The sequence below is a fragment of the Pteronotus mesoamericanus genome, unplaced genomic scaffold (genome assembly GCF_021234165.1).
Source record: "Pteronotus mesoamericanus isolate MK-2021 breed Mesoamerican mustached bat unplaced genomic scaffold, CSHL_Meso_final contig_1, whole genome shotgun sequence".
Classification (NCBI taxonomy): Eukaryota; Metazoa; Chordata; class Mammalia; order Chiroptera; family Mormoopidae; genus Pteronotus; species Pteronotus mesoamericanus.
This window is the reverse complement of record NW_026554998.1, coordinates 3,823,367-3,836,739: the sequence shown is the minus strand read 5'-3', so window position 1 is coordinate 3,836,739 and position 13,373 is coordinate 3,823,367. Positions and strand designations below refer to the sequence as shown.

General features: G+C 65.8%; 1 protein-coding gene across 1 annotated transcript; it reads left to right on the top strand.

Annotated features, from left to right (window-relative positions):
* Positions 1-253: 253 nt before the first annotated feature.
* Positions 254-10,832, top strand: CHST12 (carbohydrate sulfotransferase 12). Its single transcript, XM_054565182.1, has 2 exons — positions 254-304; positions 8,976-10,832. Exon 2 carries the CDS (start codon positions 9,031-9,033, stop codon positions 10,288-10,290), a length of 1,260 nt encoding a protein of 419 aa, XP_054421157.1. The 5' UTR covers positions 254-304; positions 8,976-9,030; the 3' UTR covers positions 10,291-10,832.
* The last annotated feature ends 2,541 nt before the right edge of the window (positions 10,833-13,373 follow it).

Sequence of the window (13,373 nt, the reverse complement as noted above, 5' to 3'; positions counted from 1 at the left end):
CCGCTCGGGGGCCGGAGCCGCTGGGGGCGGAGCCAACCCCGCGGCCCGCAGGACGGAATTGGCTGCTGGGGAGGAGGGGGCGGGACCCACCGCGGGTCGTAAATACGGCGCCACATGGCAGTGGCTTGGGAGGCGGGGTGGGGCGCGGAGGACGCAGGCGCGTGGAGGGTGGGCGCCCTCACGGGCCGCCAGTTCTCGCGAGACGAGCAGCAGGAGGCGGGGCTGCGAAGCCGGGGGCGGGGCCGGCGGAGGGGCGGCCTCCGAGGGTCGCGAGGCGGCGGCGACGGCGGCGGCCGGAGGGGAGGTGAGGTGCGGTGTGGGGCGTGAGGCGCGCGGCGCGCGGCGCGGGGCGCGGGGCGGGCTCCCGGCGGCCAGGCGGTCCCTGCCCTCTCCTCCCGCCCAGCGGGTCCGGCGGCGCCCTGGCCGAGCCCCGCGCCGGCCGCTGTGTGACCTTGGCCCGGCGCGCGCCGTCTCTGAGCCTCGCCCGCGGTGGGAGCCGCGGCTGGGCCCGGCAGGGGGACCCTGCCCTCCAGTGCGGCGCCGGGGCTTCGGGACGTGGCCCGCGGGCCTGGGCGCGCCGGGGCGCCGTCTGGCGCGGAGCAGAGCGAGCCGCGGCGGTGACGGGGGCACCGTGCAGTTCCGCGCGGGAGACGGGACCGCGGGCGCGGCGGGGGCGGGTGCCTCCCGCGGGGGGACCGGCCCCACGTGCGGGGCCCAGACAGCTCGGCGGGTCCGCACCGGCGCGCAGACCAGGGCCCCCGGGAGGGGCCCCTCTCGGGGGTCGGGAGCGAGCCGGTGCCCGGAGGACGCCAGCGAACGGACGCGGGCCGCGGAGACGGCCCCTCTCCCTCAGGCTGGTCTCGGCGGCTGTGGCGCCCTCGGGCCGGCGGCCCCGTGCGCGCCCCTCGGCGCCCCTGCTCCCCGCGCAGCTCACGGGGAGCGCCTCCGGGCCGGCGGGGCGCGGGTGGGCGAGGCGCGCGCGGTGTGGCTGCCCGACCGTCACCCGGGCGGGCGGTCGCACACGGCGACGAGGCAGGGGCGCCGGAGAAGTTTCTGCGGTGGGGACCCCGCAGGAGCCGGGCCCACAGCGGCGCAGGCGGGAGGACGTTCCGGGGGGCAGGCGGCGGGGCGCGCGTGGACCGCGCGGGCCTGGGTCCCGAGCCGGGCGAGGCTGAGGCTGCCGGGCGGGGAGGGGCCTCGGACGGTGCGCGCGTGGACTTTACCCCTTGGCGAGGGGTCGTCCGGGCCTGGGGCGAGGTAACATCTGTGTGTCAGACACCAGCCCCGGAGAGGGGGATGCGAGCAGCGTGGGGGGAGGTGGGGGCCGGGCGTGGGCAGGCGTCGGGGGGTCATGGGCCCTGCGGCTCCGCGCGGTGGCAGAAGGGAAGAGAAAAGGAGCGTTGGGTGCCTGGAGGACGCAGCTGGTGGCAGCGATGAGCTACGCGGGCGCGAGTTTGGGCAAGGGACGGCCGAACGCATTTGGTTTTTGTGTGGCGGCGTTGGGCCAACGCCGATCCGCTCCAGCAGAGAGAGGAGGGGTGTCCGGGCCACCCCCGGGCCCGCCGCGCGGGAGGGACGGCGGCAGAGCAGCCGCGCACGGCCGACCGATGGCCGTCACCCGGCTGCAGGGTCGCCTAGGCCGCGGGCGATTCTCCTCTAGAAAGAGGCTGAAGTGCCATTTCCGGGAAGGAGACAGGTTATTTCTTTATTTCTTTTACTTTTTGTCGTATGGCCGTTTTCAGGGACCTTCATGACTTCAGTGTCTTCAAGGCCCAGAGCATGCCGCTGACGCCACTGAACAAATGCAGCCAGTGCGCCCTCTGAGAAGGGACTTAACCTTCGGCGTCAGTCGGTTAAACCTGTTTCTCTTTCCACTCAGAAAGTAGCAGTTGGGTAGTTTCACACTTAGTAGGTCTGTGGCTGCAGCTGGGCCGTGGTTGTCCCATGACTTTGCCAAGAGATGGGCCCAACGTAACCGACACAGTAACTCAACACTTCCTGCAGTTAACCGAGGGGTGGAGGTTTTCTGTAGCTGCTGAGAGGACTTTCAAAACACCTCAGCCGGGGAGGAAAGCACCAGGCCCAGCCCGCCGGGGGAGAGCTGCGTGGTTCCGAGCAGGCCCGGGGGCGTGCGGGGCCCCGGAGCTGGGCCCGCTGCCCTTTCTGTCCAGGCAGGAGCGTGGAGGAGCCTCTGAGCAGCCCAAGAGCAAAGATCTGAAAACAGGGGCATTGGGGGACTGCAGTCAGGAGGCCCAGCTAGGTCACTTGTGAGTGATGCTCATAATGAATAACCCCCCTCCCGGGGTTCAAAGCTTCCAAGCTCCTTTAATCCCCACCCCTTAAATAGGAACAGACAACCAGGGACTCAGGAAGAGGCCCCCCGACTCAGAAGGCGGAGGCCGGAACACTGTGCAGACAGTGGAGGGTGTGCAGGGGGAGCCTCGAAAGCAGTCCCTCGTGCACACACGGCGATGAATGTGCTACACATGCGACACAAAAGCAGGGTGCTCTGAAAAAAGGAGCCAAGTGCTGGAAAGGAACCCCTTGGGTAGAAAAATGGCAGAATTGAAAACTCAGTGGGCCAGTGAGCGAGAAAGAGGAGGAACTTAGGAAGATGAACGGAGGAGCAAAGAGTGGGAAAATGAGAGAAAAGAGAAAGTTAAAGGATCAGATCAGGAGGTTGACAGCTGAAGGCTGAGTTTCAGTAAGAAGAACATGAAAAGAGAGAGAGAAAGGAAGGAAGGAAGTGGAATGAAATCGGCCACAAAACGATACAAGGCAACTTCCTGGAAGCGGACCCTCCTGCGCCGAAGGGGCGCGGAGGGGCTGGCAGCCGGGGTGAGAACGCAGGCGCCCTCACTCTCCTAGTCTGTTCCGGTTGGACGGGGGGCAGGGGGAGCGGGGGGGGGCAGGGGTAGGCAGAGCGAGGGGAGCTGCATTTCAGTGGCTGATGTGAGTGTGGGGGCCAGGGGCTGTATTTGGAAGAGCCTCAAATCAGCTCCCAGACTTGGAGAGCCGTGCACACCGACTCCACGGTCCTTGTGAAATCTCAGAACTCCAGGATAAAGAAGATCGTGCCAGCTTCTAGAGGAGGAATAAAAGCAGGCCGCCAACAGGTCACCACAGGGGGCGCAAAATGACTTGGGGACCCCCCACAGCAAGGCTGGGAGTGGGAGGACAAGAGAAGCGGCTTTCAAAACTCTGAAGGGAAGTATTTTCAATCTTGAACTCTATGCGCAGGCAAAGGAGAGGGGGTAAAGGTACGTTCAGATACGCTCCCCAAACTTGCCTCTGGAGACCCTTTAGGGAAGTGACTGGCAGGCGCGCTCCCTCAAAACGAGCCGGTGAAGCCAGAAAGACAGCAGAGGGGCCAGGGTTTTCCTCGGTGCACAGGGAAGGTCACTGGCTGAGGGCCCGAGGCTAGGCTGCCCGCCAGGCACCAGGCACAGACCCCAGGCCCCCCGTGGCCCGAGCTGGCCCGAGGATCCTCGCAAAGGTTTGGAGGGAAGATGAAATTGCCACGGCGCCCGCGTGGGGCGTTGGAGCGGAGACTCCGACAGCGGCAGCGCCAGGGCTGGGTGCTGTAAGTGCGCGGAAAACAAAGCAAACGGAAACCAGGGCTGTGGTTGGTTCCTGGGAAAAGGAAGCGTCATGCGGGACAGAACAGTCGTGGCGGGCGCTGCCAGGCCAGCTGTGACAACCCGCACGCGGTGGGCGCGTCCCAAGCGCCCCGCGAGGCTCTGGTGGAAGGGCTGGCGTGCCTGTCTGGAAAGGCGTGCGGAGACAGGGCCGGGCCGTGGAGGGTCCACGGGGGAAACGGGCCCCGTCTGCCCACCTGTCAGTGGGGCAGTCCGAAGGGGAGGCCCCCACAGAACAGCTGCTGCCTCGGGAGGGAGGGAGGCAAGGGATTCCAGAGATTCGGCTGCAAAGGAGGGTGGAGGGTGGAGGGTGGAGGCGGGGCAGGAGAACAGGGCGGGGCGCTGCTTGTGTTAACCCGAAGCCTGTGTGTGTAACCTTGGTAAAAAAGGGCAAAGTTGCAGTCCTCACGTGTCAGAGACCTTGTTCGAGGCTCTGGCTCAACTGAAAGAAGAGGCCCCGGTCTTGCCTGTTTGTGTGGGTCGATCATGCACCAGCCACTTTCTTGTCAGAGGGAGTTTACTTGTTCTTATATTTCCTCTTTATTAACGTCATTGTTCTCTGTTTCCTGTCTCCTGGCTGTGGTCACATATCGGAGGTTTGGCACTTTCTTTAGCTTTCTTTTTCTTTTAACTTGTTGTAAAGGGATTTTTACACACTTGCAGAAGCCGAAAGAATAGTACTGTGAACCCTTCTTTACCTGTCACCCAGTTCCATAAATTGCTAAATCAGGGCCAGCCCTGTTTCTCTGTTTGTTAGTTAGCGTAAGAACCCTCTCCTGAGCACCTGCTGTATGCCAGACACTGTCCTCAGCCTTGCGGCTACCACTGTGGTAGGCAGGCCAAGTGCCCCCTCCTGAAAGCTGAGCTTTTCTTAAAAGAAACCCAGTGAGCACATGGTGCGGGAGGGGACCAGTGACGCGGGGTGCGGGGGTCGGGGAGGCGGGCCGGGGGTGACCAGGGCAGCCCTTGCTGCGGAGGCGAGCTTTGCACACAGATCGGATCGAGCCACAGGGTCCCCTGCAGAGGACGGGGTCCCGGCAGAAGACAGTGGTGACTGCGGGCCAGGCAGGGGGCCTGGCCAGTGGTGATGAGGAACAGCAAGGCCACTGCCGCCTGAGCGGGGCCGTGAGGGTACCGTGGGAGAGACGAGAGCACGGATCCCGCTCCCACGGGGTTTGTCACAGGCCATTGTGGGGGCTGGATGTGGGGAGCCCTTGGCTCTGACGACTGGAGCGGAAGCGGGGGGCCAGGCAGGGGTGGGGCCGGGCAGTGGATGGGCTGAGAGGTTGGAGGCTGGGTGTGCTCGTAAGGTAGAGCCTCAGGCAGGTTCTTGAATAACCACGGTGAAATTCATTATCATTCGTTTACCTTGAAATAATTGCTTTGAATTGACTTAAGGCTGAGAAATGAGTTATTTGGATTCCAGAGTCAAATACTCTGCATCAGATACTTTAGTCTTGGCAGGAATGTGGAGGGCTCAGTAGACCCAACGCCTGGCTTCTGGGGACACGAAATCCAGCTCCTGAGTACGGGATGGGCACACGGGTGCTGGTGTCCCGTTCCCTGAGCTGCCACCGGGGCCTCGAGCCAGGGGGAGCGGCCGGCCGGCTCTGCGGGGAGGTCACTTCACTTCCATCCAGGCCTTCCGGGACGCACACGCGCCTCCCGTTCCCGTCAATGTGACCATTTATTACTTATTTCTGTTCAGATGTACTGTGGGGTTGAGTCCGCAGGGTAAACTGAATACAAGGGAAGTAGTTTTGTAAGCAAATAACGCCGAGAGCGTGGCCCCACGCACAGCGCTGCCTCACAGCGGGGCTCTCCCTTGGCACCGAAGCGTCCGCTGCGGGGCTGGACGGCACGGGCGCAGAGGGTGGATGCCGAGGCCCCGCGCAGGGACTGTCCGGAGTTCTGCTCGCTGCGCTGATGGGGACACGGGAATTTCTGCCACAGACGGTGTTTGCAGAGCTGGCGTCTCCGGCCTTTCGGCCGCTGCCCCCAGTCAGGAGCGCCCCATGGGGACCTGGACTTGGCCCCGTGGTGAGCGCTCAGAAGTTGGTTAGTTGGACGAGAAGACGTGGACTCTCTCAGAGGCAAAGGCAATAAAAAGCCGAGTGTCCAGTGAAAAGCAGGCAGCCCGGCACAGGCGTGGCCTGAGGAGGCCTGTGCCGCGCGGTGGGCGGTGGCTGGGAGGCGGGCGCCCCCGCTGGCTGCCCGGCCCGAGGCCGCCCCGGCCCGCGCTGGCTGCGTGGGCTCCGGCCCGTCGCCTCGTCCATCAGTTCCATCGCAGCCGGTGCGGGGGCTGAACAAACTAGTGTGCGCAAGGCCTGGAGCGGCGCCGCTGAAAGGGCGCGCGCTGCTTCTACCGTGGAGGCTGTTGGAGACCCACCGTCTTTGCCGGTGGGTAGCTGCCTGCTGGCAGGGATCATGAGAATAATGAAAGTCACGTGTTGCCTCTCAGTGCCACAGATGCGGGGGTCTGCGGAAGGCGGGGGTGCCGGGCCAGCAGCTCAACGCAACGCAGGCACGTTGCTCCTCCGCAGCCTCCGCGGGCGGCTCTCGTCTTTACCCTCAGCAGCGTGGGGGGCGCAGGCCTCCGGGGTCCCTGTGCTGGAGGTGAGGGACGGAAGCGGGGGCGTGAGCCACGTCCCGGGGCCACCGGCAGAGACCGGCCCTGGCGCCGGAGCGCCTGCCCCTCCTGCCCGCCCGTGCCCGCGAGGCTGCGGCTGCCGGGGTCGGCGCTGCGGCGACGGGCAGTGCACACGTTTCCAGGGCACCGTTCAACGAATGTGGACGGGCCCCCTACAGGCGGGGTAGCAGAACATCTCCGTCCCAGTCTCCCCCGGTCCCTTTGCGGCCCAGGATTTCTGTCACTGGTTTTGCCCTTTGGAAGCTCCCTGTGCAGGGAGCGACGTGGTGTGCTCTCTCGTGTCTGAGTCCTCTGGCTCCGTGCGTCCTGTGAGACCACCCAAGTGGGGCGAGCGTCGATGCGTGAGGCGGGGCCCGCTCCTTGTCACAGCCTACTGGTCCGCAGCGAGCGAGCGCCGGGTGGGTTTGGGCCCTCCGCTGTCGGGGGGCCGCTGGCTTGTTTGCAGGCCGTGGCCACTCTGAATAGAGCTGCAGTGAGCCTCCTTGTACAGACGAGGCTGTGGACAGCGCCCCTGGGGGCCGCGTCCTCGGTGGCACCTGAAAGGGCTTCGCTGTGCCGAGGTGTCCAGGTGTCCGCCTGGGGCACCGTCCAGGGTTTCATTGTTTTGTGTTCTCCGTTCAGCTCTGCGGCCCATTTCAAGTTAATTTCTGTGAAGGGAGCAAGGTCTGTGCCTCGGTGTTTTATTTGGCACGTGCGTGTCCAGCTGCCCCAGCGCCGTTTGTTGAAGAGAAAGACCGTCCTGCCTCCCTCGTGTTGCCTTTGCTCCTCCGTCAAAGACCAGCCGGCTGTATGTGCTGGGTCGGTTCCCGGGCCCCCCGACCGGTCCTGTCGCTCATTTCTCGGCTTCGCCGGCACCATGCTGTGTCGGTCACGGTCGCAGGTGCGCCTTAAAGTCGGGGAGCGTCGGCCTCCGACTTCGTCCTTCCCCTCCAGTCCTGCGCTGGCTGGTCGGGGCCTTTCGCCCCCGTGTAACTGGGGAATAACGTGGGCCCGCGCTCTGGGCAGCCCGAGGCACAGTCACGCTGACGCACACAGGTCAAGCAGCGCGTCTGCTTGGCCTTCAGGCGCGGGAGCCGCCCGCCTGCTGGAGACGTGGGAGGTGCCCTCGCACGGGTCTCATGGGAGGTGGCAGTCGGAAGGCGCCCCAAATGTTGGGGCTCAGCGCAGTGGGCCACCACAGGCCCCCCATCCTCCTCGATTTTGCCTGCTGGTGGGTGGTGGGACAGCTCCCTCAGACGGGAGGCCGTGCGCAGGCAGCCGGCACGGGGCGGCCTTCCCCCGCCATGCGGTGCTGGCCTAATGGGAACGCGTGTTGCCAAAGACATGCTTCTGTTAGGTGCCTTCAGGCGAGGAGCGGTTCCCAAGACGCTCCTCCTGCACTCTGCCACCGGCAGGAAATAGGGGTTCCCAGCCGGGCTTTGCCGCAGCACAGCGTCCGCATCAGCCTCAGCCGGGGTGGCGCCTTGGGGCGGGGAGCCCAGCTGTCCCTCCGGGTGCAGGCTGCCCGGCTCGCCAGGGACGTCCCCGGAGGTCCCGTGGTCAGGGCCTTTCCCGGAGCCTTGTCATGTCGATCTCGACCCCGCCCCCCATGGTTGACCTCAGTCTGCAGCCCATTTGGACACTGCAGCCCCGGGCCCCCATCCTGAGCTGCACTGTGGGACCCCGTGGCTCGGGAAAGGCCCGCAGGCCTACAACGAGCTCCCATCAGGCAGCACGGCCGAGGGCCCCGGGGGTGCCTCCCAGGGGCCCGGGGCAGGCACGCGCTGCCCCTGCCCGTCCTCTGGCTGGGCTCCCGCGGGAGCCTGCGTTTTCTCGGGGGCCGGTGGCTGTTTGGGGCTGGTGGCCTCTGCTGCGCCCTGTCTGGGATGCATGGGAGACAGTAGGGACCCAGCAAACCCCTGGGGCCACTCCCCAGGTCCCCAGAGGCTCTGCCTCTGCTTGGTAACTGCGCCTGTCTGTAGTTTTCAGTTGTAGGAGGGCAGGTCTTGGAGCGAGGGGGCTGCTCCGTCGACCGGAGCCTGAGCTGAACCGGGTAAGGCGTCCTAGGCATTGCCGCCACCTGCTCTCTGAGCCAGCGTCCCCAGCCGGGGTCCCCAACAGCATAGCCAGCGTTCCTCAGCCGCACAATTGAGCAGACACGCTGTCCCCTTCCCTGCTGTGTCCCGAGCACTGAGAGTACCTGAGGCGGGGCCAGCACTCGGACCCTCCCTCCCTGGCTCCCGCGACCCCATGTGCGGGGCAGGGACCACGCAGTGGGGCTGGTCTCCTGTGTGCATGGGGATCGAGTGGACACAGAAAAGAGTTTGTTGCGAGGGAGGGGGCGTCTTCACAGTCCCAACCTGGTGCTGCGCAGAGCTCTACCTTCCCGCCGGCCCCACACCCGCATCCTCGCGCCTCCTCTTCACGGTCTGTTGGGGACGGCTTGTTGGGCCTCCTCAGGGAAGTGACAAGGGACCCCTGGTCCCCTCAGCAACCACACTCGTCCTTTTGGGCCCTTGTGAGCAGCATTAGTCACATTACACAGAGGATCCAGGACCCCCGGTCGGCGGCCTAACCAGACGCAGCGCGTGGAGGGGGAGGGGGAGGGGGAGGGGGAGGCGCAGGGCCTCGCGGAAGGAGCCCCTGAGCCCACAGGAGGGACCCTTGGCCGGGCCCAGCCTTTAACTTGGTTTCCGTTGCGTTTCCAGGTCCGGGGCACGGCGCCAGCCTCTCCACACGGCCGGAGCGGGGCCCAGGCGCAGGATGGCCAGGGCGCGGCTGCTCCGCCTGGGGCTGGCCCTGGGCTCCGTGGGCATGGTCCTCCTGATCATCGCGTACTGGGACAGCGTGGGCCCCGCGCACTTCTCCCCGCACGCCGCCTTCTCCCGGCCGCGCACCCCGGGGCCCCGCCCCAGCCCCGGCCAGGCCGCCGGGAGGGAGCTCGCACCCGATGTGGACGAGTTTTTGGAGAAGCTGCTTGGTGCTGGCACAAGGCAGAGCGTCCTGCCTGGCAAAAAGACGGAGCCGCCCCCACCGCCAGCCCCCAGCAGGCCCGCGCCGGGCAGCATGGAGGAGAGCGTGAGGGGCTACGACTGGTCCAGCCGCGACGCCCCGCAGAGCCCGGACGCCGACGGGCAGCAGGCGGCGCGCAGGGGTGTGCTGAGGGACTTCTGCGCCAACACCAGCTTCGTGTTCCCCGCCAAGGAGCGCTCCTTCGACGACATCCCCAACTACGAGCTGAACCACCTCATCGTGGATGACCGCCACGGCGTCATCTACTGCTACGTGCCCAAGGTGGCCTGCACCAACTGGAAGCGCGTGATGATTGTGCTCAGCGAGAGCCTGCTGGACCGGGGCGCGCCCTACCGCGACCCCCTGGACATCCCCCGCGAGTATGTCCACAACTCCAGCACCCACCTGACCTTCAACAAGTTCTGGCGCCGCTACGGGAAGTTCTCCCGGCACCTGATGAAGATCAAGCTGAAGAAGTACACCAAGTTCCTCTTCGTGCGCGACCCCTTCGTGCGCCTCATCTCGGCCTTCCGCAGCAAGTTCGAGCTGGAGAACGAGGAGTTCTACCGCAAGTTCGCCGTGCCCATGCTCCGGGCCTACGCCAACCACAGCAGCCCGCCGGCCTCCGTCAGCGAGGCCTTCGGCGCGGGCCTCCGGGTCACCTTCTCCCACTTCATCCAGTACCTGCTGGACCCCCGCACCGAGAGGCTGGCGCCCTTCAACGAGCACTGGAGGCAGGTGCACCGGCTCTGCCACCCCTGCCAGATCGAGTACGACTTCGTGGGCAAGCTGGAGACCCTGGACCAGGACGCCGCCCAGCTGCTGCGGCTGCTCAAGGTGGACGGGCGGCTGCACTTCCCCCCGAGCTACCGGAACAGGACTGCCAGCAGCTGGGAGGAGGACTGGTTCGCCAACATCCCGCTGGCCTGGAGGCAGCAGCTGTACAAACTCTACGAGGCCGACTTCGTGCTCTTTGGCTACCCCAAGCCCGAGCACCTGCTCAGGGACTGAGGGCGCGGGCGGGCCCCCGGCGCCCGAGGCCAGCGGACCGGGCCCATCGTCCCGAGGAGGAGCCAGGGGCCGCCGCCCAGGGGCCTCTGCAGCCTCGTGTCCCTCCTGGGCCGCACGTGGCGCACAGGCCCGCGGTGCTCCTGTCGGGGGTGCTGAGCGCGGACGGCCCCGCCCACACTCCAGTTTTTAAATTTACCTGCGGTTTTGCAGCCAGACTTCTTGTTTACTCCACTGCCTGTATTCGCTGAGTACTGTGTTAATACTGTTTTTTAAGATTAATATATTTCAGATATTTAATATGAGACGGGGAGGAGGAGATAATGGAGTAAATCCTACGCCTGCTCGCGCCGCCTGCCCGTGTGGTCATTCGGGCGCGCTCAGCGGGGCTGAGCCGTGTGACGGCCGGCGGCCGCCCTCCGCCCTGCCGCCGAGGGAAGCGAGGGCCCTCGGCCCGAGATCGGGCCCGCCTGCGTTTGTAAAGGAGGCAGGAGCTCCCTTTTAGCGGGGCCGTGTCTGGCGGGACAGCGGTTAGATCGGGGCTTCACATCTGAGCTTGAGTCAAAGGAAGCGGGGCCCGCGGTCCCTCCCCGGGGTCAGGCCTGCCGTGATTCCCCACCCCCACCTGGCTGGCTAGGTCCCCTCGAGGCCGTCACTGACCCCGGGGGCGTCCCGGTCAACGGCCCTGACTCGGTCAAGCTGCCTGCTGATCCGGAAGGCTCCTTAGAAACACCTGGCACAAGTTCCTTTGTAGTTCAACGTGTGTCTAGCGGGACGTGTGTCGTCATCCCGTGGTGCTTGGGCGTCGCGCCTGCCCTTGACTCCGAGTCTTGGGCATTCGGACCCGACGCCCAGCCCCTGGAGAGCGAGCCTCCCTGTGGGGTCTCCTTGGAGCGAGCGCCCTTGCTCTTGCCGGCCTGCGGGAGCCCGTGGCCCCCGGGTGTGAGCGGAGTGCAGGGGCGGGGCCGGCCGGGGGTGGCCGTGGGCAGGAGGGAGGAGGGCAGGCAGGGGGCCCTGACATTGGGGCGCACGAGGGCCTCTGGGGGGGGGCGCCGCCCTGGCTTCGGCCTGGTTTCGGCCTGCGGAGCAGGGCCGAGGTGCTCAGAGCTCTTCCTCCCGCTTTCCTGGGCGCAGGGTTGGCCCAGTGATGAGGCGGCCGCGTGCCCTGTGGGCAGGCCCCCCGCCCATGCCTGCTGCCGGGCGGAGGCGCAGATGCAGAGATGAGCGAAGGTGGCGGCGACCTTTCTCCTGACCCGGTACCTTCCCCCCATTTTTTGTAGTCAACTATGCATAACATAAACTTTATCTTTTTAACCATTTTTAAATGTTCAGTGTAGGGACGTTAAGCACATTCACATGTTGGACAACCATCACTGCCGTGGTTTGTGCTACAGGATGCCCTTGTGTGTCATCGCTGCCCATCAGGGCCACCCGGGCACGGCGCCTGTCGCAGCCTGAGACAGGATGTGGCTGCCCTGGACTTGCACCTCGGCCTTGGGGCTGTGCGTTTTGCACCTCCCGCAGGTGTTTAGAGCAGTTCTGGTGTGTGGGTGTTACACTGCCCTGCTCCCAGCTCTGAAAGGGGCTGTTAGACTTTCTCATGCATTGATACAGTGTATCTCCTTTCTCGTGTGTTGATACAGCGTATCTACTTTTTTGTGTATGGATACAGTGTGTCCACTCATAGCTCCTAATGAACGTTTAGGTGCCTAGGGCCTTCATCATCTCTTGTGAAGGAATTTCTACTCTCACTCATTTTAAGTTTGTTTTTGGCGAGGGCCTCCCTTCTCTCTGCAGTGCGGTTGGTGCGCCCTGCGCCCGGCACCCACAGCCTGGCGAGGGCGGGGCTTTCACTCGGCTCCGCCCCCCGGGGGCAGTCAGAGCCCCACACGGGGCAGCGCGGGAGCTGTCCAGCTAGGAGCGCAGGGCTGGGGGGAGGGACCGAGCAGGGCGGGTGCCCTGAGGAGTGTGGCCTGCCTGCCCGTGCAGCTCCGTTTCACGCGCGCACGGAGCCCACTGAGGCTCCAGGGCCGGAGCTGTGGGGTTTGTTCTAGTGGAATCCGCAGGTGTGGGCAGTGAGCCCCGACTCCGGTGTGAGCCTCTGTCCCACTTTTCCCGGGTGGGGGGCAAGGCCTGGCGCGCCGTGGGCACGCGGTGACTGTTGGTTGTGTGAGGGAGCGAACGAACGAACGAGAGGAGGGTGGTTTCCGAGAGCCTCCCCCCGGGCCCGGGAACCCGGGGGCCGCGTCGTCCTCACGTGTTTTCAGTGAGGCGACCGCTGGGGGCCAGTTCCGGGCTCCGAGGTCGCTGGGCCTCAGCTCCCTCCTGTGACTTCGGACGCTTTCTCAGCGCCGTGTCGTCTGTGGCCCGCGAGGGCATCTTGCCCTGTCCCCGGGAAGCCAGCGTCCGTCCTCGTCCCAGAGGAGAAGAGCGCCTCTGTTTCCCCCGCCCCCCGCCCTGGGTCCTCCCTCCCTTAGTGCCGCTGGGTCCCGGCCCCGCCCAGAGAGAGGGCGCCGCGTCCCCCACCCCTGCAGCCCTCCGTGGGGGGGCCTTCCGTGCCCTGGGAGGAAGGCGGGTCTCCGCGGGGCTCTCTCCTGCGTGTGCCCTCCCCGCTCGGACCGGAGGGCCGCTCAGAGGGGTGGAGTGCCACTCTTGGCAGGCGGCTCGGGACGGTCTGTTCTCCCTGGGAGCCCTGCCCTGCCGAGCACCAGACAAGCTCCCAGATGTCACGCAGGCAGAGGGGGCCCGCTGCCCCGAGCCAGTGCCCCGGCAGCTGTGGCTCATTCATTTGTGAGCTGCGTGTCCTCTCCTGCCCGCCCCACACTCCAAACCTAAAAGCACAAAGGGGCGCAGCTGACCAGCCTAGACCTATGATGGAGACACTTGCGCATGTCTCCCCGGGTTGGGGGGGGCCTGGACCGGCGGCTCCGGCAGGCGCCTGCTGCTTCTGCCTACACTTGCCCTCCCTCCACAGGTCGGCCCACCCTGCACTCCGGGCCCCGGAGAGCCGAGCAGGTCGTGGCACCCGGCCTGGGCTGCTGGCCCTTAGCCCCAGTGCCCTGGGTGGTGCCACCACTGAGAGCCAC